Genomic DNA, 27,756 nt, shown 5'->3' on the forward strand with positions numbered 1-27,756 from the left:
GTATTACTCCAAACAGGGCTTCAGACAGGTGTAGCAATGGATGGACGTTTAGATCCCCATGAGAGATAAAAACAGATGTGCGGACATAGCGTAATTCAGTTAAAACAAACTATTTATTATTAAAAGGTTGCACTCACATGTTGTGATGAAATATAAGCGTAGAGAACCATCAGAATGGTGCTGGAGAGGAAAACAGCGTCCTTGCATGAAAAAATGTCATGGGCCAGCTTCGGGGGCGTGGTTACATCACGTCTGACTCCATCCAACACGTTTCGTCATAGGCTTGACATCGTCAGGACTAAACAACCGTGCATAGAAACACACAGGCTACAACAAAATGGCGGCCCCACACAGTACCACTAGGCTTTCAGGGACCCAGAAGGAATCCCTAGGCTTCAAGAACACACCTAGGCAGGACAGGGGGCCCTGGCAGGAGCCCCCACCAGGTAAACCCCCCCCCCGCACAGCCGATCTTCCAGTCACCGGCAAAAACCCCCCCTAGCCCCCATCGCCAGCATAGCACCCTGCTCCCACCCCAGGAGGTAGACCAGACCACCCAAACAGCCCCAGGATAAGTGGAAAGGGGGGTTTAGGATGGGGGACAGATGAAAGGGGGTGCATGACGGGAAGGAGGGAAACTCTGGAGTCTGACCGTCCCAAGGGGGGGGGGGCCCACGTCCACCCCAAAACCCTCCAGGGGGAGGGGGGGGGGGGTCGACGACAGCTACTCACCATACCAGGAACCGGGTGGGCACCGCTGCAGACAGAATGCCTCTCCATCGAAATGAGGGGGCTGTCGGCCAGGAGGAACACTGCGACTCGGGCAGGGACTCGGTCGTATGTGACCTCGCAAGGCGTTTAACTTGGAGGCCAGCCCCTGCACAGTGGGGTATGTTGCGGCTGACCTAGCGCGGAGCTGAGGTCTGTGCATGCTCGCTGGCCAGACTGGGGGGGGCCACTGGATCTAGATTATCCAGCCTGTCGCCCAGTCTGGCAGTTGATTGTAGATCTTGCAGGGAAAATCTAGGAGAAAAAATGTCTATCTAAAAAGAAAAAAATTGCCAGGACCAGAGATCCCAGCAAGGAACTAGGTCCTTACTAGGTAGAAAAAAAATGAGTACCTATAGCAGAGAGAGGGATTATACCCCTTGGGACTGCCCAGGGGCTTAGCTAGATTATTTTTCTGCCTAGTGTCCTACTCATGTATGGGGGCAGTATAACCCACTATGTGCCAAGGGTTTTCCAGACAGAGCCAATGAGCATTTCAAAGTTAGGAAGCATGGTGTGTGAAGCTCCCTCTTTAACCACTTGCCGACCGTATACTGTATGTATATGGCGGCAAGGCAGCTTTCCTGCACTGGATCATGTACTTCGTACGTTATCCATCACTTCCAGGTCTGGGACGCACATGCGCGCTGCCAGTGACCCACTGTTTAATCACAGCAGGAGCCAATCCTCGCCAATCATTGGGGAGACAAGCAAAGTAGAGGTTTGCCTATGTAAACAAGCCAGACTGCCGTTCTGTCAGTAGGGAAGGTATTGAAAAAAGTGTCACTTAGTGTCCGATTTGCCCACCACAATGTTGCAGCCCTGGTAAGTGGCTGATCGCCGCCCTTACTAGCTTAAAAAATAAATAAAAATTCCCAAAAAATATCCCATAGTTTGTAGATGCTATAACTTTTGTGCAAACCAATCAATATACACTTTTTTTTTTTACAAAAAATATGTAGCAGAATACATAAAGGCCTAAATTAATGAAAAAAATTAGATTTTTTAAATTTTATTACTGGATGTTTTATAACAGAAAGTAAAAAATATAATTTTTTCCAAAAATTTTGGTCTTTAGTTTATAGTGCAAAAAAAAAAAAAAAAACTACAGAGGTGATCAAATACCACCAAAATAAAGCTCTATTTGTGGGACAAAACGGACATACATTTTATTTGGGTACAGTGTCGCATGACCGCGCAATTGTCAGTTAAAAATAATATTTTTGTAAGATCTTACCGTAAAATCTTTTTCTCTGAAGTCCATCGACAGATACAGCCTGATCTTCATCAGCTGAATGGGTTATGCTGCCCCCTGCAGGAGTAGTCTAGGCAGTACATTTTACATGTACACGCCCACGGGGCTGTCCCCGCAGGCATAACCCACCCACACTCAGCTCAGCAAACCAGTTTAGTTGCAAGCAGTGAAGAAAAAAAACATCCTCAAATAAGAGGGGCCGATGGACGTCAGAGAAAAGTTTTTACGGTAAGATCTTACAAAAATCTTATTTTCTCTATCGACCATTGACAGACGCAGCCTGATCTTCATCAGCTGAATGGGATGTCCCAAAGCAGTGTAGGCATGAGGGGTGGGAAGAACGCAACCGGAAAGTAACGTTAATTCCAAAAGGCTAAACTTAAGACAACTGGGTTGAAGCTCAACCAAACAGGAGCTCACACAAGTAAAGACCCCTAAGAAAAACAAATCATTCTCTTACTAAACAGCAGCCTGCAAAACCATGTGGCCAAAAGAGGCATCTGAAGATGCCAACAAAACTACCTTGTAGAATTTAGTAAAAGTATGCACAGACGACCAAGTCGCTGCCTTACAAACTTGTAGAACAGAGGCCTGATGGCGAAAAGCCCAAGAGGCACTCAGCGCTTTAGAAGAATGCGCCTTCACAGGGAAAGGAGGAAACTGACCCTTGATGGAATAAGCCTGAACAACCGTCTGTGCCTGATTCATCTTGAAATGGTCGCAGCAGACGCAGCCAAACTTTTGCGAGGACCGTCCGTAAGAACAAAGAGGAAGTCAGATTTTCTAAAGGACTTCGTAACCGTCAGATAAACTCTTATTGCCCCGGACCACATCCAGGGAATGCTAGGCAATTTCCTTCGGATGCTTAGGACATAAGGAAGGAAACACAATGTCTTCATTAAGGTTAAAATCCGACACCACCTTAGGGAGAAAAGACAGATTAGGTCAGAGGACCACTTCATCCCTGTGGACCACCAAATAAGGCAAACGACAGGACATCGGCATCAACTCTGCGAGCAGAAGAAATAGCCACTAAGAAGACAACCTTCTGCGACAAGGAAAGCAGAGAAATCTCCTTAATGTTCTCAAAAGGAGGCTTTTGAAGAACAGACACCACCAGATTGAGATCCCACGGAGGTAACGGGGATTTCCTCGGAGAAGCCAGATGATGCACCCCTTGAATAAAAGTGTGAATCAAGCTATTAGTAGCCAATGAATGTTGGAAGTAAATGGCCAAGGCAGACACCTGACCCTTGATAGAGGCTGAGCAGCACTTGGCGTTGGGCACTTTTTGTATAAAGGCCAAAACCCTAGCTACAGAAAACAAGGGAGGGTGCAGCTGCAGGGATTCACACCATGAAATGTACGATTTCCACGTACGATGATAGATCATCCTAGATGCCGATTTCCTGGCCTTCAAAAAGGTAGGAATTACTGAGTCAGAAAGATCTCTATCCCTCAATACCTTGCTTTCAACACCCAAGCCGTTAAAGCCAGCGACCTTAAAGCAGGATGGAAGATCGGTCCTTGAGACAGCAGATCTTCCCGTAGAGGAAGTCGCCATGGAGGAACCGTGACCAGATTTACCAGTTCTGCATAGCAAGACCGCCGAGGCCAGTCTGGTGCCACCAGAAAGACAGGAATGCCTTCTACCGCCACCTGGCAAAGAAACCTCGGCAGGAGTACGAGCGGAAGGAAGGTATAAATCAGGCGATATTGGCTCCAAGGAGCCACCAGAGCGTCTGTGGCATCAGCCAGGGAATTCTGAGGCCTGGCCACAAACTGCTGAACTTTCTGGTTGAGGCGAGATGCAAACAGATCCACCTACGGAGTCCCCCAGCAGGCACACAGGAGGTGAAACACTTCCGGATGAAGGGACCATTCCCCTTGATCCAACACCTGACGACTCAGGTAATCCACTTGCCAATTCTCCACACCCGGAATGTGGACTGCAGAAAGAGCTGGAACATTGGCTTCCACCCAAAGAAGAATCTCGGCCACCTCCTTGGCCGCCAGGGCACTCTTGGTATTCCCTTGATGATTGATGTAAGCCACATCTGTGGCATTGTCCGACTGTATTTGAACCGGAGAGCCGCAAAGCCGACTCGTCCAATGGAGCAGGCAAAGCCTGATCGCCCTCAGCTCCAGAATATTGATCAGCAAGGAGGACTCCTCTGCTGCCCAAGTCCCATGGGCACAAAGTTTCCCCAGAACTCCACCCCAGCCCGACAGGCTGGTGTCCGCGGTCACTACCGTCCAGAACAACGGTAGGAAAGACTTGCCCTGGCACAGAACAGGTGACTGGATCCACCAGGTGTAACGCTCCTGCGTTTTATGTATGGTGTGGATTTTCAGCTGCAGAAATATTCCACTTCAGTAGTCATGTAGAGAAACGCTGAGACACCATTCTCAACTCCCAATGACTCATCATGTGTGGAGGATCTCAATTCAGCAAGTAAATACACACACTCAATAAGATGTTTTCTAGAGTGACTTATGTATATAGTAACACAGTGATGATAGGCTGAAAAGACAGGTTGGGTAGAGATGGTAGATGACAGACACTTGAAAGGAAATGTTCTTGAAAGTAAGATAGTAGCATATGGATGCAGATAGGTTAGCAATCATGTATGGTAGCAGATGACAGAGTAGCAGGTGGACATACAAGAGAGATCAACCCAGTGCAAGAACAGGTGGTAGTAGGTTCAAGAGCTAGCAATCTTAGATAATGCAGATGTAGTAATAGTCCTTAGTATGCAGAGCTAGATAGTGTAAGCTTCAGTATGAAGTTTATAGAGGTTTCCCCTATGGGGTACTTATCACTAATAGCAATGTAGCAGAGGAGAGGTTCGGCAAGAGCGGATGATCCGGTAGCGGGATACAGGGATCAGCGCAGCGTGGTTCCGACAGCGAGGTATGCTTGCAAGCATGAGAGCTTCAAGACAGGTTAGCATCAAGGCACAAAGCAGTTTGAACGAACACATGTGAGTGAGAGCCGGCGATCTAAATAGCCATCAGTCCGGCGCTCAGTGATGACAGCATCAGTCTTAAAGGTGTATGCGCACCTTACCAAAAGAGAATGGTGGGGCGCATACACTTATGAAAGAGTAATTAGGGTACCCAAAAGGTACCAGAACATTACAGTACCCCCCCTTTAAGGCCGGCTCCTGAAGGCCTCTGGAGCTGGTTTGTCTGGATACTTCGCATGAAAATTGCGGATTAATCTAGAGGCATGTATGTCAGAGGTGTTTAGCCAGGTGTCGTCTTGGGGCCCATAGTTCTTCCATCGAACCAAGTACTGAAGTCTTCCTCTGTGGATACGAGAATCCAGAATCTCTTTTATCTCATATTCTTCTCCACCTTCAACTTGTACAGGAGGAGGAGGTGGGATAGTAGGCCTTATTCCTTGGTCAGGAACATGGGGCTTCAGTAGCGACACATGGAAAATGGGATGTATTTTGAGGTCTATTGGCAATGTAAGCTGTACTGCAGCTTTTCCAATAAGTTTCTTGATTGGGAAAGGTCCCAAGAACAGAGGTCCAAGCTTTTTGCTAGCGATTTTCAGTCTTAAATTTTTTGTTGAGAGCCAAACGAGGTCCCCGATAGCGTACTGAGGAGAAGGTCTTCTGCGAAGATCATAGTACTTCTTTTGTTGACTATGAGCGTGTGCAATGGTAGTATTAAGCAAACCCAGGGAGTCCTTTATTTGGGTAAGATAGTCTGAAGCTACTGGGTTATTTGAAGGAAGGATGCGTGGTGGAAGAATAGAGGGATGAAACCCATAGTTCAAGTAGAACGGACTCTGCTTGGTCGTACTGTGGATTGCGTTGTTGTAGGCAAATTCTGCCAGAGGGAGAAGATCCACCCAATCATCCTGTTGGTAAGAAGTGTAACAACGTAAATATTGCTCGATGCATTGGTTGACTCTTTCAGTCTGTCCGTTGGTCTGCGGATGGTAAGGAGAAGTGAGCTTCCGCTCGATCCGTAGTATGTGACATAGTTCTTGCCAGAACTTGGAAATAAATTGTGATCCACGGTCACACAGAAGAGTTTTTGGGATACCATGTAACTTAAAGACATGTTTCATCAGGAGTTCTGCCGTTTGTTTGGACGAAGGTAGTCTGCGAATAGCAATGAAATGTGCCATTTTTGTCAGATGGTCCACTGACACTAAGATGGTATTAAATCCTTTGGAAGGAGGCAATTCCACTATAAAGTCCAAGGACACAACTTCCCATGGAGTTTGGGGTATTGGTAGACTGCATAGTAGACCGGATGGTCTCGTAGTGTCAATTTTGGACCTGGCACAGACATTGCATGAAGAGACGAATTTTTGTATAGATGTTTTCATGTCAGGCCACCAGAATTGCCTGGCAATCAGATTAATAGTCTTTGTCATACCCATATGTCCGGCCATTGGCACATCATGCGATAATTCCAAGATCTTGGTGCGTATGGTAGGTGGTATGTAAAGTTTGTCGTTGTAGTAGAGGAAGCCTTCTGCATCAGTATTTAGTTGTGGTGGGGGTGAATCCAAACTTATACCATGCAAAACCTCTTCCTTCAAGGAACGGACAACTCCAATAATGCGTTTGTGAGGTATTATAGGAACGGAAGGGATTTCGAAGTAGTTTTCTTCAGTTAGTCGTGATAGTGCATCCGCCTTTTTGTTCTTAGCTGCTGTGGAAGAAGTGGAAGGTCTAATAAAACCTTTTTCCAAATTCTCATCCAAATAGTCTTTGAGATGGGAAAGTTCATCCTGTGAAAGAGGATAAACATGACCGAACGGCAATTTGCTATTTGGGAGTAGATCAATGCTACAATCATAGTCTCGATGGGGAGGTAGTGCTTGAGCATTTTTCTCAAGAAAAACCTCAGAGAGATCCTGATAACATAGTGGTGCAATCTCATCTGTCACCACAGACAGGATCTTCCCGAAAGACGGGAGGTTACACTTACCCTCGCAATAGCAAGAGAGGAAGGTCAGGGTCCGTTCCTTCCAATCTATGGTTGGTTGATGTGTGTGCAACCAGGGAAGTCCCAAAACAATGGGAAAGTGGGGTGAAGATATTAGATCGAAGGTAGTGGTCTCCATATGAGACCCGTTAGTAGTGACTAGGAGTGCCTGTGTCTGATCAGTGATCGGACCAGAGGATAAAGGAACACCGTTAATAAGACTCACTGAGACAGGTTTAAGTTTAGAAATAATAGGAACTTTATTTAAAGCAGCAAAACGTATGTCAATATAATTTCCACAAGATCCTGTGTCAATCATGGCCTTAGTAGTAATCCTGTTCTGGTCCCACTGTAATGTCAAGCAAACAGAAAGGTAAGGGTTAGTGATTGAAGTTGTCAATCCCCCTAGGAGGACATGTGAACACTCACCCTTCTTTTTGTAGACTAGGGGACAGACGTTTATCTTGTGATCCGGGGATGCACAGTACAAGCAGAGATTACCAGATCGTCTTCTGGCTCTTTCCATAGTTGATAGAGGTGGGCGTATGGTTCCTATCTCCATAAGAACGGGGTCAATGGCCGAAATCCGAGAAGAACTGGATAATGGCATTCCCATTTTCTCAGCCTTTCTTTCTCGTAGTCTTCTATCTATGGTGATACTGAGTTGTATCAATGCATCCAGGGTTTTTGGCAGATCCGCTCGGGCGAGGTCGTCTTTAACGGCCTCTGATAGGCCAAGCCTAAATTGGGTTTTCAGAGATGCATCATTCCATTCTGAATCAAGGGTCCATCTCTTGAATTCTGCGACAAAGTCTTCTACAGGTCTCCCACCCTGTTTCAAGGATCTTAATTGAAGATCGGCAGTACTCTGCCTATTGGGATCATCATATAGGCTAGTGAGTTCTGCTAGGAACAAGGCATAGGAGTTGAGAAGCTGATCGCTTTTCTCAAAAAGAGTCTGCCCAGGCCCGAGGATCGCCTGTTAGGTAAGAAATAATAGTACAAACCTTAATGTGATCAGTAAGGTAGGTACGGGGTTTTAGCAAGAAAAGTAACTCACATGCGTTTTTAAATTCGCGAAATTTTTTGCGATCGCCTGTAAATACCAAAGGAGGATTTATTTTGGGTTCAGGGGACTGAGCAGTGGTAAGTTGTGTCAGTCTAATTACCTGCTGCGACAGAGCCTGATTGTCTTCTTTTAATTCAGCAAATGCGTGTATTAACGCAGTTACTTGCTGTTTTAATTGTGTCATCTGAGTGGTTATTTCTGCTGAATCCATTTGTGGTTCGTTCAATCTGTAACGCTCCTGCGTTTTATGTATGGTGTGGATTTTCAGCTGCAGAAATATTCCACTTCAGTAGTCATGTAGAGAAACGCTGAGACACCATTCCCAACTCCCAATGACTCATCATGTGTGGAGGATCTCAATTCAGCAAGTAAATACACACACTCAATAAGATGTTTCCTAGAGTGACTTATGTATATAGTAACACAGTGATGATAGGCTGAAGAGACAGGTTGGGTAGAGATGGTAGATGACAGACACTTGAAAGGAAATGTTCTTGAAAGTAAGATAGTAGCAGATGGATGCAGATAGGTTAGCAATCATGTATGGTAGCAGATGACAGAGTAGCAGGTGGACATACAAGAGAGATCAACCCAGTGCAAGAACAGGTGGTAGTAGGTTCAAGAGCTAGCAATCTTAGATAATGCAGATGTAGTAATAGTCCTTAGTATGCAGAGCTAGATAGTGTAAGCTTCAGTATGAAGTTTATAGAGGTTTCCCCTATGGGGTACTTATCACTAATAGCAATGTAGCAGAGGAGAGGTTCGGCAAGAGCGGATGATCCGGTAGCGGGATACAGGGATCAGCGCAGCGTGGTTCCAACAGCGAGGTATGCTTGCAAGCATGAGAGCTTCAAGACAGGTTAGCATCAAGGCACAAAGCAGTTTGAACGAACACATGTGAGTGAGAGCCGGCGATCTAAATAGCCATCAGTCCGGCGCTCAGTGATGACAGCATCAGTCTTAAAGGTGTATGCGCACCTTACCAAAAGAGAATTGTGGGGCGCATACACTTATGAAAGAGTAATTAGGGTACCCAAAGGTACCAGAACATTACACCAGGATAGAGCCGACTTTGTGAGATGGCTCAAACAAATCTTCTGGTCCAATGACCGAGGATCCCGGTTCCACTTTGCCAGAATCTCCTTCTGAAAAGGTCTCAAGTGAGAATGAGCAAAAGGGACTGCTTCGAAGATCGACACCATCAGGCCCAGAGCCCTCATGCAAGTCTGTAAGGAAGTCTGATCAGTTTCCATCAGCAACCTGATCGCTCTTTGCAGCTTCTGAAGCTTGCCTAAGGGAAGAAAGACCCGCGCCAGAGCAGAGTAGAGAGTCAGCCCCAGAAAAAGGTGACCCCTATGGATGGCGTCAGAGCAGATTTCTGGAAATAGATCGTCCACCCGAATTCCTGAAGGGTCTGAACTGTAAGAGATGTTGCCCAACAGATCCGAATAGGAGACTGCTCGCAACAGGAGATCGTCCAGATATCCCACAATCGAGATACCTCGCTGATGTAACAGGGCCAGCACAGGGGCCAGGACCTTGGTAAAGACTCTGAGGGCAGAGGCAAGACCAAAGGCTAACGCCACAAATTTATAATGCTCCTCTGCCACTGCAAAGCGGAGGAATCGCTGACCCTAGAAAATGGGAACGTGGAGAAACGCATCCTTGATATAGATGGAGGCCATAAAACCTCCCTGTTTCAATGATGCCACCACTGACCGAATGGACTCCACTCGAAATTCCTGCACCCGCACAAAGGGGTTCAGAGCCTTGAGATCAAGGATGGGACGCACCTTGCCCTCCTTTCTGGGTACCGTGAACAGATTTGAATAAAAACCCTGAGAGCGTTCCTGCGGAGGTATCGGCACGATCACCCCTTGAGCCGGGAGATCCTGCACAGCTGCCCGAAGATCCTTCAAACGCTCCGCAGACAGGTAAAGATTTGACTGAAAAAAACTGTCCCCCGGCTGGGACCAAAATTCTATCTTGTACCCGGAACAAACCAGCTCGCAAACCCAATTGTCCTTAATGAAGGAAATCCAGGGTTCCCGAAAGAAGCGCAGACGTCCCACCCACCCCTGAGACGGGTGAGGGCGCCCCTTCATGCTGAAGAGGACTTCTCTGCAGCACTGGACTGACTGGCTTTGGGCTTGCTCCAATGCTTTTTAGCCCCTCTAGAAGCTCTGAATGGCTTACCCTTTTCTTGCGACCGAAAAAAACGTCTGATCAGTAAAGGAAGGACCCCGCTTAGTACGGGGTGTTTTACCTTTGGAGGATTGAGGAAGAGTACTCTTCCCGCCCGTCAGACCTTTGATCAACTCATCCAAGGAGTCACCAAACAAACATTCTCCCAGAAAAGGGAGATCTATTAGGGCTTTTTTGGAAGCTTGGTCAGCCGACCAGCTCTTCAGCCAAACCATGCGTCATAAGGCAATCCTCACAGCCGAAACTCTGGCCATCAGGGGAACCGCATCACACAGGAACACCAGGGCCTGGGCCACCTGGCCAAAAGTTCCAGATGTTCCGGAGGAACTATTTCAGGGCCCTAACCCATTCCGTAACCGTCTGTGAAACCAAAACAGACACAAAGACCGGTTTCAAAATGGAACCCGCCAACACGTGAAGATGGCGGGAAAGGGATTCCACCCGCCTGTCCACTGGATCCGTAATAACCAGGGAATCTTCCACAGGCACAATAGTAGATTTATTTAATCTGGAAACAGGGTGGTCCACTTTAGGTGGCACCGTCCAACAGTTGGAAACCGTATCACCAAAAGGATTTCAGCGTTTAAATAGTTTTGGCACCACCAGCATGTGCTTCACGCGCCGCCATTGGCCATTCACAATATCATGAAAGGTGTCAGGACATGGGAAAACCTTGCCAGACTCTTGAGTTTTGCGGGAGCCAAAAGCCACCTGTGTCCCTGCCGGCGTGGGCTCATAAGCCAATTTTAAAGTTTCCCACACTGAAATAATCAGGGCTTTCACCAAAGCACGTTCCCGCGCTGCAGCTGAAGAAGACAGGTCCTCTTCACCATCTGACTGCGAGTACAGGACCCTTCAGGTAGGGGGGTGTCCGGGGCAACCACATCAGCCTCTGAATCAGAGGACACCACCAAAGCTGGAGAAGGCAGTGGCCACTTCCGGCAATTAACCTTTTTTCATGACAAAAACCACTTTGGTTGTCAGGCTTTCCAGAGCCGCTGAAATTGTGGCCAGCGACTGCGATCCGGAATGTCCGGGAGTCGCACAGAGTGTGTCTGAGGGTGAATTCACAGCCTGTGACTCCATAATTAAAGTTACCAAAAAAAAAAAAAAAAAACAGTACTGTCGCTTTCAAAGCGCCGATCGCGGTTCTCACCACCTTTAATATACACCAACAGCAGAGTGTGCAGGGATATGCCCGCAAAGACCCCAGTACTGTACCACCGCCAGAGGAAACCCTCCTGATCCTCAGCACATGTAGAAGAGAGACAGGAAATGACTTCGGCCAGCAGGAGGAAGCAGAAGCACAGGAAGTGATCACGCTTGGATGTAAAGGGTCACGCTGCTTAGTGCAATACAGAGGACCACACAAAAATGGTTGCCAATACATTACAATAGGAAGTTCAGGGAAAATGGCTGCCCCATACATGTCAATGGGAAAAAACTGTACATTGCCCAAACTTAAGATGACGGTGCCCACAGCAAACCATGCACCCAAGGACCAACACAATTAGGCCTACCGGATCCACAACAAGACCCAGCAATCCACAAGGTACGATGCTACCCCCTCAGGGTGACAGGCGCCCTTAGTCACATAGCCCCCCGTGGGGACAGGAGAGGGAGACAGGCATAAAGGCCGGGTACCGGGCAGGCCAGGGGGATCTTTTAGGAGGTACAGGTCCTAATCATCCCCAGGAGAGGGCCTACACCCCCCCCCCCCCAAGGCCACCAGGGGCAAGGGGGGTCACATTTACTCACCTTACCATGGACCGGGTGGGCTCCGCTGTGGGCAGACCTCCACCCACCCGAAGTGGGGGTGCTGACAGCCGAGGGGTACGCTGCGACTTAGGGCATTCCAGGTCGTCGCGTCTCGGCGAGGCATCTGCTCGCAGGCTCGTCCCATCTGGAAAGAGGCAGGGGCATGCCGAAGCCTAGTGCGGGACTATAACCTGCTCACGCTTGTAGGCCAGGCTGGGGGGACCATAAGGATTTAGATTATCCAGTGCGAAGTCCCAGCCGGCATTGCTTGTAGATCACCAGGAGAATGCCCCTGACACTAGCTAGCAAAGTGAGTAAAGAGAAATAAAATAAAATATTCTGAAAAGAATAAAAAAAAAAAACTGAGACTGAAGTACCAGCAGGAAACCTAGGTCCCACTCCTTCTCTAGGCAGAAACAAACTGGTTTGCTGAGCTGAGTGTGGGTGGGTTATGCCTGCGGGGACAGCCCCGTGGGTGTGTACATGTAAAATTTTTGTACTGCCTAGACTACTCCTGCAGGGGGCAGCAAAACCCATTCAGCAGATGAAGATCAGGCTGCATCTGTCGATGGAGGATACAGCAAAAACAGTGCCATATCGCAAAAGATGGCCTTGTCATAAAGGGGGGTAAACCTTCCGGAGCTGAAGTGGTTAATATAGATAGCAATGTGGGGCATGGAATAAAGTGGGAGATCAAGAAAGTGCGTCTGGAAGGAGTGTGCAATAACCCAGATGTAGACGGTTCTGCAGAAAATCTTTGTGGAAAAAGGACTGTACATTAGAAGGGCTTTAGGTGGAAGTGGCGTTAAAGTGTGCGACCAGTGGTATGATGCAACCCCTCATCATCCACCCAATAAGCTGACTGGTAGAGTTTTAGCATCAAATTGAAAAAGGTTACGCTGTGAAGTGAACACATTCCAACCCCCCCCCTCTGCTTAGAGAATGTGTAAAAAGAAGATGAGTGGTAGCCTTGCAGATCTGGGGAATTGGTGGTCTGATATCAAAATGCCCATGCTCCCACTTGTGTGTCGTGTGCTTTCACAGAAAAACGCAGGAATCCGGTCCTTAAAACTCAGGCCTGAACTATAAGAGGTATATATCTAGAAATGGTGGAACTTGAAGCCAGATTGCTCTTCCTGTGCTCATATGGGATGACATACTGGGAATCTATTTTTCTGAGGAAAGCCATGACTGGAATGTACACAGTTTGGACCAATTCCGGACATTAAAGGGAAAATTCCTTCTGGTGAACAGCCGCTAAAAACAAGGACAAAGTCCTGGCTAAGGTCAAAGCCTAATGCAGCAAGGAAGGAAGGAAAAAAGGAAGATCTAGGCCTCAAAACTACCTTATCCCCGAGCAAAATCACGAAGGGTTCTAAAAATACAGTGCTGCCAGTTCAAAAACATATCTGACTAATGTCAAGGCCACAAAGAAGGCTTTTTGACTTTGTGAAGTCAAAGCTGAGAATAATATCTCTGGTAGGTCCTACTAGTGCTTCAAAGGCCCCCATTGAGCCCAAATCAAATCCCACGAAGGAAGAGATTGACATAACGCATGACGGGCACCCTCTGAGTGCCAAACCTCTTTGGTCAACAAAAGAGACAGTATTGGGGAGCAGGTATTAAAAAAAAAAATGGTGTAGCCATATGCTGCTGATCATTTCCCAAAGACGCCTGCAGGAAGCAAGTGGTCCTACCCCAATGACATTCTTGATAAGGCTCCAGAGTCATTCACCCACCAAGGGCATTCAGAGTAGAGCCTTCGTGGAAGCCTGATCCACTGTCCAGCACTTTAGCTAAAAGTGTTCTGCATGTTACCTGACAAAAGACTGATGTAGGAAAGGAAGTACCTAGCATCCAGTGCCAAGTTACACTTAAAGCTCAACATGATGGCCATTCTGGACCACACGATCCACCACCTGCTGGACAGTACCAACAGTTGCCAAACTAAACTGAGGGTAGATATCGATGGATAAAGGCAGGGGTCAGAATGATGGGGGGTGGGGGTAGGGCGCCCCAAGACCAAAACATTATGCACAAGGTAATCCAACTTATTGTGATGGCCCTATGCAAATCTCACAAGGGCTCAAAGGTCTCACTGCATAGGTGCATCTGGTGCTGAAAAATATTTTTGGCTGTAAATCAGTGGGGGCAACGGTTAGGTTTGGTAAAGTAGCAGCTATCCTTTAAGTTGTTTGTAGGAGAATCCTTTCTATAAGGGATATAACTCTGTATAACGGTACAAGGTGAAATACACGGATCAACCCGTCACATTAAATATACAGTACCATTACTTGTATGACAATGTGATATGAGAAATTGCTGTGTTTAATGTTGTGTACTGGTGCAATTCTAATCTCCCTTATTAAAAGTGTACAGTACTGTATGTTACCTCACCATTTCATATTTCTGTGTTACCATGTGCTTGTATTAAAAGTATTCAATTGGCTTTGGATTGCTTCCTTTGTGCGAGATACCTGGTGATCCTGGCAATCACACTGCTTTCCCATTTCAAACTAACAGTGCTAGGCATGGCAGCACATCCAGTGCATGGGGTGCCAGTACGGGACCTGAGAAGAGTAGGATCGCAGGCTGCTCTGTGCAAATCCATTGTGCAGAGCAGGTAAGTATGACTTGTTTGTTATTTGAATTTTTAAAAATTGGAAGCTTCAATATCACTTTCATTACTATTTACCTATGACTGATGCAGTACACGCTGTAACAAATCAACTGATACTTACTCCTGAGACAACCAACTCTCCTCCAAGATTCTGAACTTCAGCCTTGACTTTGCTACAAATATTAAGTTGGTGGCAGTAAAGAGCAATGCGCTGGAGATATGCCAAAAGATCTTGTTTGCAGGTAGAATCAGGACACTAAAATAAATAATAAAAAAATCAATTACAGCTAACCCTGATGAGTGGAAAGAAAAGTCAAATCAAAGAAATTCTATTTTTGTATATTTTCAGGACTTAGAGGGTTACTAAACCCAGGATCCTCCATTCACTATACATGGTCTCCTACAGTACACAGAACACGGAAATGCATTGTTTTAGTAAATATAAACTGATAAACACCTTTTCTCACCAGTTGTATATAGCAATTCGAGCAATCTTGTGATTTGTATCAGTGAGTGCTGGTAGTTTGTAGGAGGAGTTTTCATTTCTCCTATGATTGTCCTATCAGGCTTTAAGACCCTGGAACAGAGCCCTCTGTACAGAGTGCTTCTTTTAAGTGCAGCTGAGGTTAAAGCGAAGGGGATTGCGAAATCAATGTAAACAATTTTTCTCTAGCTCAAAAGTTAAATATCAGGGAATTATACAAAAGTGCAGCGCTAATACATATGAATATAGGATCACAAAAAGAAAAATTGTGAACAGCAAATAATCATGGGTATAACTAAATAAGGAATGCCCATAAAAGTGAACAGACAAAATAGTGTGACCAGTTCTGTAGAGTCCAAATACCGTGTAAATGTATTTAGGATAAACTTAAAATTAATCCCCAGTGTATAGGTGACATGACTGTCCAATGCAGTGATGATCAAGTGAAAAATGGATCCCAACACCAACTGAAAGACGGAGATGTAGTTTGCTCACCAGATCCGTAGGACACAGAGTGCTGTATAGCACCTGGGTCAAAAACGCTTGATATATAGAAGAAAAGGGGATCCGGATATTCAGCAGGTCATGGATGTCCAAGTGATAATTTAAAGCAGATAGAACACTCAAAGCCTCTCGGTCAACCAAACGATGGCACATGGAACCAGAAAAGGAGGAGCAAAAGATAGTGTAATACTGCTAAAAAATTTTATTCCACAAATAAATAACATTTACAAACATCACATGTAAGGAAGCATGGAAGAATGTAATGGTAGGTAGGCTGTCAGGAGCGTGGCCTTAACACGTTTCTGCAAATACGCTTTCATCAGAAGATAATGCCAGCCAAATACCACAAGAGCTCCTCTATATATAATAAACTGCTATAGTAAATAATAGGACATGGTCCCCCAATCAGTCTGTGATGAAACAGCATGATTGGGGGACCATATCCTATTATCACTATAGCAGTTTATTATATATAGAGGAGCTCTTGTGGTATTTGGCTGGCATTATCTTCGGATGAAAGCATATTTGCAGAAATGCGTAAAGGCCACGCTACGGACAGCCTACCTACCATTACATTATTCCATGCTTCCTTACAGGAGATGTTTGCAAGTGTAAATTTTATTTATTTGTGGAATACATTTTTTTAGTTGTATTACACTATCTTTTGCTCCTCCTCCTTTCCTGGTTCCATGTGCCATCATTTGGTTGACCGAGAGGCTTTGAGTGTTATATCTGCTTTAAGTTATCACTTGAACATCAATGACCTGCTGAATATCCGGATCCCCTTTTCTTCTATATATCAAGCGTTTTTGACCCAGGTGCTATACAGCACTCTGTGTCCTACGGATCTGGTGAGCAAACTACATCTCCGTCTTTCAGTTGGTGTTGGGATCCATTTTTCACTTGATCATCACTGCATTGGACAGTCATGTCACCTATACACTGGGGATTAATTTTAAGTTTATCCTAAAGACATTTGCACTGTATTTGGACTCTACAGGACTGGTCACACCATTTTTTCTGTTCACTTTTATGGGCATTCCTTATTTAGTTATACCCATGATTATTTGCTGTTCACAATTTTTCTTTTTGTGATCCTATATTCATATGTATTAGCGCTACACTTTTGTGCATTTCTTTTATATCACAATCTTTTTGTCAGTTGTTGTGTGTAGCAGCTTTTTTATGGTTAGCGCAATATTTTTCTTTTACACTATGTTAAATATCAGGGGTCTGTTTACACTCCTGAAAAAACAACAAAGTTCTTCCTTTCCCAACAGGGTTGTAAAAAGAAAAAAAAAAACAATTAAAGTGGAACTAAACTCTTAAATCAACTTTCTTTTAATCCATAGCAGCTAGCATTAGTAAACAGATAGGAATATATAAAATGGTTTGTAAACCAGGCAGGGCAGGGATTGGTGCCTTTCCTCCAATCAGCTCACACTCAGTCTATGCCTGGAATTCCACACCCAGTGCCAGGGGCGTACCAAGGGGTTGGCCAGATTTGCGCCCGCCAGTGGCGCAGGATGAGGGGGGGGGGCGCAGAAAAATTGGCAGTGTTAGCAGTGATTTTTGCACCCTTTACTCAGCCTGCACCCTCCGGCGCCCCCAGGCAGCATGCGACTCCAATCCTGGAGCCCTGTGTCCACTCCAGGCGGCAGTGCGGGCTCTCCGGAGCTCTGTCCGCCCACACATGCAGCCGGTCAGCAGTCACATGACTGTGACATCAATCGGCTCCAGCTTGGCGGCAGGCTGGGGATGGATACTGCACTGGGGCTGTCAGAGGAGCCCATACCGCCGCTCAGCACGGTGAGACTCCTTCAACCTCCTCTCCACTCCCAGGCAAAGCTGACTGGGGACACCCCCCCTCTGTCACCCCCTCTCTCTCTCTCCGTCACCCCCCCCTCTCTCCATTACCCCCCCTCGCTCTCTCTGTCACCCACCCCCTCTCTCCAAGGGCGCTGGAGACCCTAGGTACGCCTCCGCCCAGTGCTGGAACAGGAAGAAAAATTTGAAACCCGATCTGCATTTTCCAAAGAATATAAAAAGCTGAAGACCACAGATATACATGTAAAACTTATGTAGGGAGATTTGTTTCATCTCTGTGTATCATCTGAGGCTGTTCACTTCACTGGGTATATGTGGGGGTTTACATCCAATTTAACCACTTCAGCCCCAGAAGATTTTACCCCCTTAATGATCAGGCCATTTTTTGCAATTCGGCACTGCGTTACTTTAACGAAAAATTGTGCGGTCGTGCAGCGCTGTACCCAACTACAATTGATGTCCTTTTTTGCCCCAAATAGAGCTTTCTTTTGGTGGTATTTGATCACCTCTGTGGTTTTCAGATTTTGCGCTATAAACAAAAAAAGAGTAACAATTGTGAAAAAAACACCATATATTTTACTTTCTGCTTTAAAACATTCCTAATAAAAACATTTTAACCACTTACCGACCGCCGCACGTCTATATACTGCGGTGGTCAGCCCCTCTGGGCAAAGTGACGTAGTACGTCATTCGCCCACTAACCTCTAGGGGACGAGTGCGCGCCGCCGGAGGGGCGCTCCCGCCCCCGCTCGTTCCCTGACATCCCTGCGCCAGTGACCGGCGGCTCCGATGTCCGCCGGCCACTCGCGATCTCCCGCAGGAGAGGGAGAAAGGCAGACGGCTGATGTAAACACAGCCATCTGTCATCCTCCCTTAGATCATGACAGAGACTATGCGATCCTGCTATATAGGATCGTATGTCTCGGTTATGACCTAACAAGCCACGCCCCTTGACAGTTAGAACCACGCCCCTAGGGACACACTTAACCCCTTATCAACAATAAAGTTAACCCCTTCCCTGCCAGTGTCATTTTTACAGTAACAGTGCATATGTATAGCATTGATTACTGTAGTAATGTCACTGGTACCCCCAAAAGTGTCAAAAAGGTCAGTCAAGGATCCGATTCGTCCGCCGCAATGTCGCAGTCCCAAAAAAAAAAACAAAAAAAAAAAAAAAAAACGCAGGTCGCTGCTATTACTAGTTAAAAAAAAAATAAATAAAAAGGACATAAATTTTTCCCATAGTTAGAAAACACAATAACTTTTGCGCAAGCCAATCAAAATAAGCTTATTGCGATTTTTTTTACCAAAAATATGTAGCAGAAAAAAATTGGCCTACAATGTTAAAAAAAACAAACTTTGATTTTTACACTTTTTTTTTAAAATTTCATATAAAAAAATTTGAAAAATTGTTATTTTTTCAAAATTGTCGCTCTTTTTTTATTTATAGCGCAAAAAGTAAAAATTGCACAGGTGATCAAATACCACCAAAAGAAAGCTCTGTTTGTGGGGAAAAAAGGACGTCAATTTAATTTGGGTACAGCATCGTTAAAGTCACGCAGTGCCGAATCGCAAAATAGGCCCTGGTCTTTGAGCAACCAAAACATCCAGGGCTAAAGTGGTTAAAAATCATTTTTTTTTAGGTTTAGGCCAATTTGTATTCTGCTACATATTTTTGGTAAAAAAAATCCCAAAAAGCGTATTTTAAATTGGTTTGCGCAAAATGTATAGTGTTTACAAACTACGGGATAGATTTTTGGAATTTTTATTTACATAGTTACATAGTTTGTGAGGTTGAAAAAAGACATCCGTCCATCCAGTTCAACCTATGATGTGTGCGTGTGTTTGTTGTTAACCGTACCTTGCATACCCCTGTATGTTGTGGTCTTTAAGGTGCCCATCTAATAGTTTTTTAAAACTATCGATGCTCCTTGCTGATACGACTGTTTGCGAAAGAGAATTCCACATCCTTACTGCTCTGACAGTGAAGAACCCCTTACGTATTTTAAGGTTAAATCGCCTTTCGTCTAGTTTTAGTGAGTGGCCGCGTGTCTTATTGTATTCCCTTTCTCTGAATAGTTTGTTCCTTATGCTAGGGTCGCCAGTACAGTATTTGTACATTGATATCATATCCCCCCTCAATAGTCTCTTCTCCAGAGAGAATAAGTTCAGTGCTTGTAGTCTTTCCTCATAGCGGAGGTCCTCCATTCCCCAAATTATTTTTGTTGCCCTTCTCTGGACTCTCTCCAGTTCCAGCACATCCTTCCTGAGGACCGGTGCCCAGAACTGGACAGCATACTCCAGATGTGGCCGGACCAGAGTCTTGTAGAGAGGGAGAATAATCTCTTTATTTGTGGAGGGAATCCCCTATTTTATACAACCCAGTATTCTGTTGGCTTTGCTTGCTGCGGCTTGGCATTGCATGCCACTGCCAAGCCTATTGTCTACCAGTACCCCCAGGTCCTTTTCCAGCCTAGACTCACCCAGAGGTTCCCCCCCCCCCTTGTGAGTAGCTTGCTTTCTGGTTTCTGGCACCCAAGTGCATTACGTTACATTTTTCAACATTAAACCTCATCTGCCATGTAGTTGCCCACCCCATTATTTTGTTCAGGTCCGCTTGTAAGGTTTCCACATCCTGCATAGAAGATATTGACATGCTTAGTTTAGTATCATCCGCAAATACTGAGATTTTACACGATATCCCCTCCTCTAGATCATTTATGAATAAATTAAACAGGATTGGCCCCAGGACAGAACCTTGGGGGACCCCACTTTCCACACCCGCCCAATCCATGTACTCTCCATTAATCACCACCCTTTTCATTCTCCCCTGGAGCCAGTTCTCTATCCAGGTACTCACCTTATGGTCCATACCTACCTTCCTCTATCCAGGTACTCACCTTATGGTCCATACCTACCTTCCTTAGTTTGAACAGTAAGCGTTTGTGGGGAACAGTGTCAAAGGCCTTTGCAAAGTCCAGATACACCACATCCACAGGCTTACCTTTATCTAGGTGGCAGCTCACTTCATCATAGAAGGTTAACAGATTGGTTTGGCAAGAACAATTTTTCATGAATCCATGCTGATTACTACTGATAATACCATTTTCATTACTAAAGTCTTGTATGTGGTCCCTTAATATCCCCTTCAAAATCTTGCAGACTACTGATGTTAGGCTGACCGGCCTATAGTTACCCGGGATATATCTCGGCCCTTTTTTAAATATTGGTACCACGTTGGCTTTTTTTCCAATCAGCTTGCACCATTACCATCTGTAAACTATCCTTAAAGATCAAGAATAATGGTCTGGCAATCACCTGGCTGAGCTCTTTAAGAACCCTCGGGTGCAAGCCATCTGGTCCCGGTGATTTATTTATGTTAAGTTTCTCTAGTTTAGTTCTAAGTCTATCTTCTGTTAGCCATGGCAGTACTTCCTGAGGTGTATTATTTAGTCTGACCTTACAAGCTGGGTTAGTGTAGCCCCCCAATTCTTTTGTGAAGACTGAAGAGAAGAAATTATTTAACACTACCGCCTTTTCTCTGTCCTCTGTGGCCAAATCTCCTTTGTCGACTTTTATGGGGCCAATGTGTTCTGGCCTCGCTTTCTTACTGTTTATATACTTAAAGAATTTCTTGGGGTTCCTTTTACTCTCTTCCGCTATATGTCTCTCGTGTTCAATTTTAGCTGCCTTGATTTTGTCGCTACATTTCTTATTACACTCTTTGTAATGCTTGAATGCTGCCAATGACAATGGAGTTTAGCCACCCATCCCTTTGGAATGCACTGGCCAATCCCTTTGTTGAGTATGCTCTCGAAGCACTCCCATTTTTCCTCCGTGTTCTTTGTTCCCAGGGTTCTATCCCATTTGATATTTTCTTGCAGCGAGCGCAGTTTTGGGAAATTGGCACTTTTGAAAATCAGTGTTCTTAAATTACCCTTGTGTTTCCTATTACTATGAATAATACTGAAACTAATTGACCTATGGTCACTGTTTCCTAAGTTGCCCCGTATTTCCATATCCGTGAGCAGGTCTTTATTGTTGGTAATCAGTAAGTCAAGTACCACATTGATTCTTGTCAGTGCATTCACCATGAAATTGTCCTGCAAAACATTTAGGAACCGCCGAGCCTTGGCTGAATGCGCGGTTCCTTCTGCCCAGTCTATATCTGGATAATTAAAGTCCCCCATTATAATGACATTTCCCATCCTTGCTGCCAATCCTATCTGTAAAAGTAGGTCCGCCTCCCTCTGGTTGGGGGGCTTATAGCAAACGCCCAATATTACCTTCCCCACAGTGTCTTCCCTTTGAAGTTCTACCCATAGGGATTCTACCTTGCCCATAGCTACAATATTAATATCATCCCTCATATTTACCTGTACACTGTTCTTAATATACAGACATACCCCTCCCCCTTTTTTTCCTTTTCTATCTCTGCGATAAAGGGAATACCCCTAAATGGTCGCCATCCAGTCATGAGAGCTGTCGAACCACGTCTCTGTTATTCCCACAAAATCTAAGTTCTCCTCAAACATCAGGAGCTCCAGCTCTTCCATCTTGTTGGCCAGGCTTCTGGCATTGGTATACAAACCTCGTAATTTTGACTGGTTACATATATCTTCATTTGATGTTTTTAGGCTGCTCTTGTGATTTTTCCCCATACCCACCTTGAGTTTAAGAGCTCTGAACATCCTGCCGCTAATGTCCCCATTTGTGCCCTCTCCACTGGCTAATTCTACATCTGTACCCTCCCCCCCATCACCTAGTTTAAAAGCCCCTCTAACTTTATGGCCATCTTCTCACCCAGTACGGCTGCACCCTCCCCATTTAGGTGCAATCCGTCCCTACCAAAGAGCCGGTGGCCCAGTTCTCCAGGAACCCAAAACCCTCCTTATGACACCAGCTCCTCAGCCACTTGTTAACTTCCCTAATCTCCCGCTGCCTCTCTGGTGTGGCTCGAGGTACAGGTAGTATTTCTGAAAATACTACCTTGGAGGTCCTAGTCCTCAACTTAGCTCCTAAGTCCCTGAAATCGTTTAGGACTCTCCATCTTCCTCTGCCTATGTCATTGGTACCCACGTGTACCATGACAGCTGGGTCTTCCCCAGATCCACCCAGTAATCTGTCCACCCGATCCGTGATGTGACGAACCTGAGCGCCCGGTAAACAACATACTATTCGGCGCTCACGGTCTTTGTGACAGATTGCACTGTCTGTCCTTCTAATGATTGAGTCCCCTACCACCAGAACCTGTCTTTGCTTTCCCTTTCTCCCGGCCTCACTGGAGGAGTTCTTCCCCTGGCAGCTAGGGGCGTCGCTCTGCTCCAGCAATGCTGGTCCCTGACTGGTTTCCCCAACATCATGCAACGGGGCATATTTATTTTGATACTGTTTGGGGATCAGTGACATTAATAAGTAATTAGTTACATATAGTTACATAGTAGGTGAGGTTGAATAAAGACAATAGTCCATCCAGTTCAACCTGTGTAGGTGTGTGTGGCTGTAATCATCTCACATACCCCTGAATGTTCTGATCCTTGAGATGTAAGTCTAAGAGTCTTTTGAAAGCCACCATACTACCCGCAGAAACCACCTCTTGTGGTAGAGAATTCCACAATCTTGTAGCCCTAACAGTAAAGAACCCCCCACGTTGCCTGAGGTTAAAACGCTTCTCCTCTAATCGCATTGTATGCCCTCGAGTCCTCATGCAATCCCTTCGAATGAACAGCTTTTTTTCTAAGCTGGGATCCCCATTAAGATATTTATAAATTGCTATCATGTCCCCCCTCAGACGTCTCTTCTCCAGGGAGAATAAATCGAGCGATTGTAGACGCTCTTCATAGTCAAGGTCCTCCAATCCCCTAATTAGTTTAGTTGCCCTTCTCTGGACTCTCTCTAGCTCCAACACATCCCTCCTGAGGACTGGCGACCAGAACTGGACAGAATACTCCAGATGCGGTCGTTTTATATAGTGGAAGGATTATCGTCTTATCTCTGGAATACATCCCTTTCTTTATGCATGCTAATATTCTGCTGGCTTTGGCAGCTGCCGCTTGACATTGCATGCTGTTGCCTAATCTATCATCAACCAAGACTCCCAGATCCTTCTCCATTTTTGATTCCCCCAAGGGTTCCCCTCCTAACGTGTATTGTGCTTTTATGTTTTTAGTCCCCAAGTGCAAAACCTTACACTTCTCCACGTTAAACCTCATTTGCCATGTCGTTGCCCACTCTGTAATTTTGTCCAGGTCATTCTGTAGGATATCTGCTTCATGCTGTGCAGTTATTGCTCTGGCCAATTTTGTGTCATCTGCAAAAACTGATATCGAACTACTGATCCCGACCTCAATGTTGTTTATGAATAAATTGAACAAGGTTGGTCCCAGGACTGAGCCCTGGGGCACCCCGCTTACTACCTCAGACCAGTCTGAGTATGCGCTGTTTATTACCACTCTTTGGACACGCCCTTTAAGCCAATTCCGTATCCAAGAGCAAACCCTGCTGTCGATACCTGCAGACCTTATTTTATACATTAAGCGCTTGTGGGGAACTGTATCAAACGCCTTCGCGAAATCCAAGTACACCACATCCACTGGTCTCCCCCTATCTAGCTCACAGCTCACCTCCTCGTAGAATGTTAATAGATTGGTTTGACAAGAACGCCCATTTGTAAACCTGTGCTGATTACTGCTGATGATGTTGTCTTTAGCAAACTCTACGATATAGTCCCTTATCATCCCCTCCAGAAGTTTACATACTATTGATGTCAAACTGACAGGCCTATAATTTCCCGGGATATGCCTCTGGCCCTTTTTGAATATCGGAATCACGTTAGCTTTCTTCCAATCCCCTGGTACATCTCCTGTCCTAATACTGTCAGCAAAGATCAGGAACAGTGGTCTGGATATAACCTTACTGAGTTCCTTGAGTACTCTCGGATGTACGCCATCCGGGCCTGGTGATTTGTTTGTGTTGAGTTTATCCAGCCTTTCCCTGATTTCACCCTCTGTTAGCCATAGTGGCAAGTCCTGTGTATTACTACTAACCAAACAGTGCTAAATAGTGCTAAATAGTATGCACTGTTACTGTATGAAGGACACTGGCAGGGAAGGGGTTAACACTGGGGGTGATCAAAGCAGTTAATGTGTTCTTAAATATGCTTACTGACTGTGTAGGGATTGGTTCTGTCAGACAGGCACAGAGAGATCAGAGTTTCAGCTTAGACAAAAATCTTACGGTGGACAAATCTGACAATGACACTTGTGCCAGCAGTCCTGCGCTGCCCGGTAAAAAAGGCCCTGCGGCCGATCGTGAGACAGGCGTAGGTTGGAAGGAATAAACCTTGCTAGAGGCAAGGACCGAAACTCGATCTTGTAACCGGACCGAATCAACTCATGGACCCATTTATCCTGAGGAAGGCTGGTCTGCGTAGAAGCCCTGTAGCCGCTCTGGAGACAGGCATAAGTTGGAAGGAAAGAACCTTGCCGAAGGCAATGACCAAAACTCGATCTTGTAACCAAACCGAATCAGTTTGTGGACCCATTTGTCCTGAAAGAGCAAGGTCCACGGATCCGGGAAGAAGCAAAGACGTTCCCCCACACCAGACCTGGGTGAGGGTGTCCCTTCAGGCTGGGGAAGGCTTGTCTGCGGAACCAGAAGTGTCAGCTTTGAACTTACCATTTCAGGGTCCCTTGGAGCCTCCTGCAAAGTTACGGGTGGATCCCAAGTCCTTTTCCTGCGAGCCAGCCGGACGAAAGAGCCGCTTGTGAGCCGAAAAGAAGGGGCCCCACTTAGGACGAGGTTCCTTGCCCTTAGCAGCCTGCAGAAGTAATATACTCTAACCTCCCGTTAGAACCTTAATTATCTCTTCCATAGAGGTACTTCAACCAGATCATGCGGCGAAGGATCACTGCCGTTACAGAAACCCTGCCGGCCAAGGGACCCGCATCCAGAGGTGTATCACATATATACTGTAACCCCTGGATCAACTGATCCACCAGCTCAGAACTGTGTTGACTCCCCCCCCCCCCCAGATCCTGGCGCAAAATCTTAGCCCATTCAGTTAAGGTCTGGGATACCAAGGTGATCGCAAACACCGGTCTTAAAATTGAACCAGCCATGGTGAAGAGGTACCGGACCAGAGCCTCAGCTCTTTTGTCCACGGGGTCCTTAAAAGATGGGGATACTTCCACTAGAAAAAGCGTGGCCTTATTTAGCCTGGAAACCTGAGAATCTACCGACGGTGAAACTGTTAGTTTCTTTAGAAGAGACTCCTCAAAGAGATATCTTCTAGCAAAACGCTTAGGTATACCAACCATGCGTTTCGGGGAACCCCACTGACTAGTGACAATCTCATCAAAATAGGCAAGAAAGGTAAACACTTTGTTCATCTTGAAAGATTTGCGGGTGCCAAATTGCACCGGCGTCGCCGACTCAGCAGCTGCTGAGTTCTCCAACTTTAAAGTTTCCCGCACTGATACAATCAAGGCCTTCACCAGTGCTTTTTCATGCGCGGCTGCAGAGGACGACGACTCATCCTCACTATTAGACTCGACACTAGAGGTCCCCACAGTCTCGGCACTGCATCAGACTACAGTAAAATGGCCGCCATTGAAACTCTAGGGGAAACCAAAAAACACAGAATTTTTGTAAAATCTTACCGTAAAATTCCTTTCTCTGAGTCGCCCGACAGTCGCCGCCCACTCATACAGTCTTCACTTATGGGGTATTGACTTCATCTCCACAGGAGTTTCTAGGCATAAGACTTGTAAAAGAACAATAAATCTACATAGTCACACCCATGGGGGCTGTCCTAGTCCAATACCCCCCTGCAATAGCCATCCCAATTCAGTTTGGTCGCAAGCAGTGAAAGTGTATAACAAAGGACCCCAAAAAGAGGGGTGGGGGCGGCGACTGTCGGGAGGACTCAGAGAAAGGAATTTTACGGTAAGATTTTACAAAAATTCCATTTTCTCTTACGTCCTCCGACAGCCGCCGTCCACTCATAGTCTTCACTTATGAGGACGTCCCAAAGCAGTGTAGACATGAGGGGTGGGCAACACAACCGCCAGAAAAACAACGCAGTACCCACATCAGAGAAAGGAACCTTACATGTACAAGAAGGTAACCTTATGGTAACAAAAAAGGGCTCAACATGAGCAACAGCCCAGGAAAACAAATAACCAAGGGGAAAACAACCCCAACAGCTAGGGACCCATACAAAAACCAGGGTTCCCTATGGAACTGCCGCACAGAGAACTTTGCGACCAAAGGATGCATCAGCTGATGCCAGAACATCAAGTTTGTAGAACTTTGACAAAGTGGGCACCGACGACCAAGTCGCAGCCTTGCACACCTGGGCCACCAAGGCCTGATGCAGATAGGCCCAGGACGTACTCACCGATCTGGTAGAGTGCGCCTTGACAGGGAAGGGAGGAACCCGTTCCCGCAATGAGTAAGCCTGTACAATGGTCTGTCTGATCCATTTGGCAATGGTTGCCGCAGACGCAGCCATACCCTTCCGAGATCCCTCAGGAAGGACAAAGAGAATCCGATTTCCGAAAATATTCAGTCGACGACAGGTAAACCCTGATCGCCCGGACAACATCCAAGGAATGCAAGGCAACCTCCTTTGGATGCTTAGGGTTCACACAAAGCGAAGGCAAAACAATGTCCTCATTCAGGTGGAATTCCGAAACCACCTTGGGCAAAAAGGACGGATTAGGTCGCATACCACCTTATCCCTATGAACCACCAGGTAAGGGGAGCGGCAAGACAACGCCGCCAACTCTGACACTCTGCGAGCAGAAGTGATCGCTACCAGGAAAGCAACCTTCTTGGATAGCATGGGCAACAAAAGTTCCCTGATGTTTTCAAAAGGGGAACGCTGCAACACGGACAGAACCAAGTTCAAGTCCCATGGAGGTAAGGGCTCCCTTCTAGGAGGGGCCAAGTGACGCACACCCTGAATAAAAGGTGTGAATCAAGGAATGAGATGCCACAGGGCGCTGGAAAAGAACAGCCAGTGCAGATACCTGGCCCTTAATCGTGGCCAACGCAAGGTGCTGGTCCACACCAGTCTGGAGGAAAGCCAACACTCTCGCCACCGAGTAGGAGCGAGGAGAGAAACCCCTGGACTCACACCAGGCAAAATAAGCTTTCCACGTACGGTAATAAATCTTACCAGAGGAGGCTTTTCTAGCCTTAATCAAAGTAGGAATGACCGCTGAGGAGAGACCCCTGTCTCTCAGGACCTGGCTCTCAACAGCCAGGCCGTTAAAGCCAGCGACTGTAAAGCAGGATGGAAGATC

The 27,756-nt window shown here is 46.1% G+C and overlaps 1 protein-coding gene across 1 annotated transcript in view; it reads right to left on the reverse strand.

Moving 5' to 3' along the window:
* Positions 1 to 27,756, reverse strand: part of CTNNA1 (catenin alpha 1) — a 342,634-nt gene that overhangs the window by 25,687 nt on the left and 289,191 nt on the right. The window contains exon 17 of the mRNA XM_082255676.1: positions 14,753 to 14,887. Coding sequence (XP_082111802.1) covers positions 14,753 to 14,887 — 135 coding nt within the window. The remainder of the gene's footprint in view (positions 1 to 14,752; positions 14,888 to 27,756) is intronic.

This window comes from Pelophylax lessonae (genome assembly GCF_965119305.1).
Source record: "Pelophylax lessonae genome assembly, chromosome: 4".
In the NCBI taxonomy this organism is placed as follows: domain Eukaryota; kingdom Metazoa; phylum Chordata; class Amphibia; order Anura; family Ranidae; genus Pelophylax; species Pelophylax lessonae.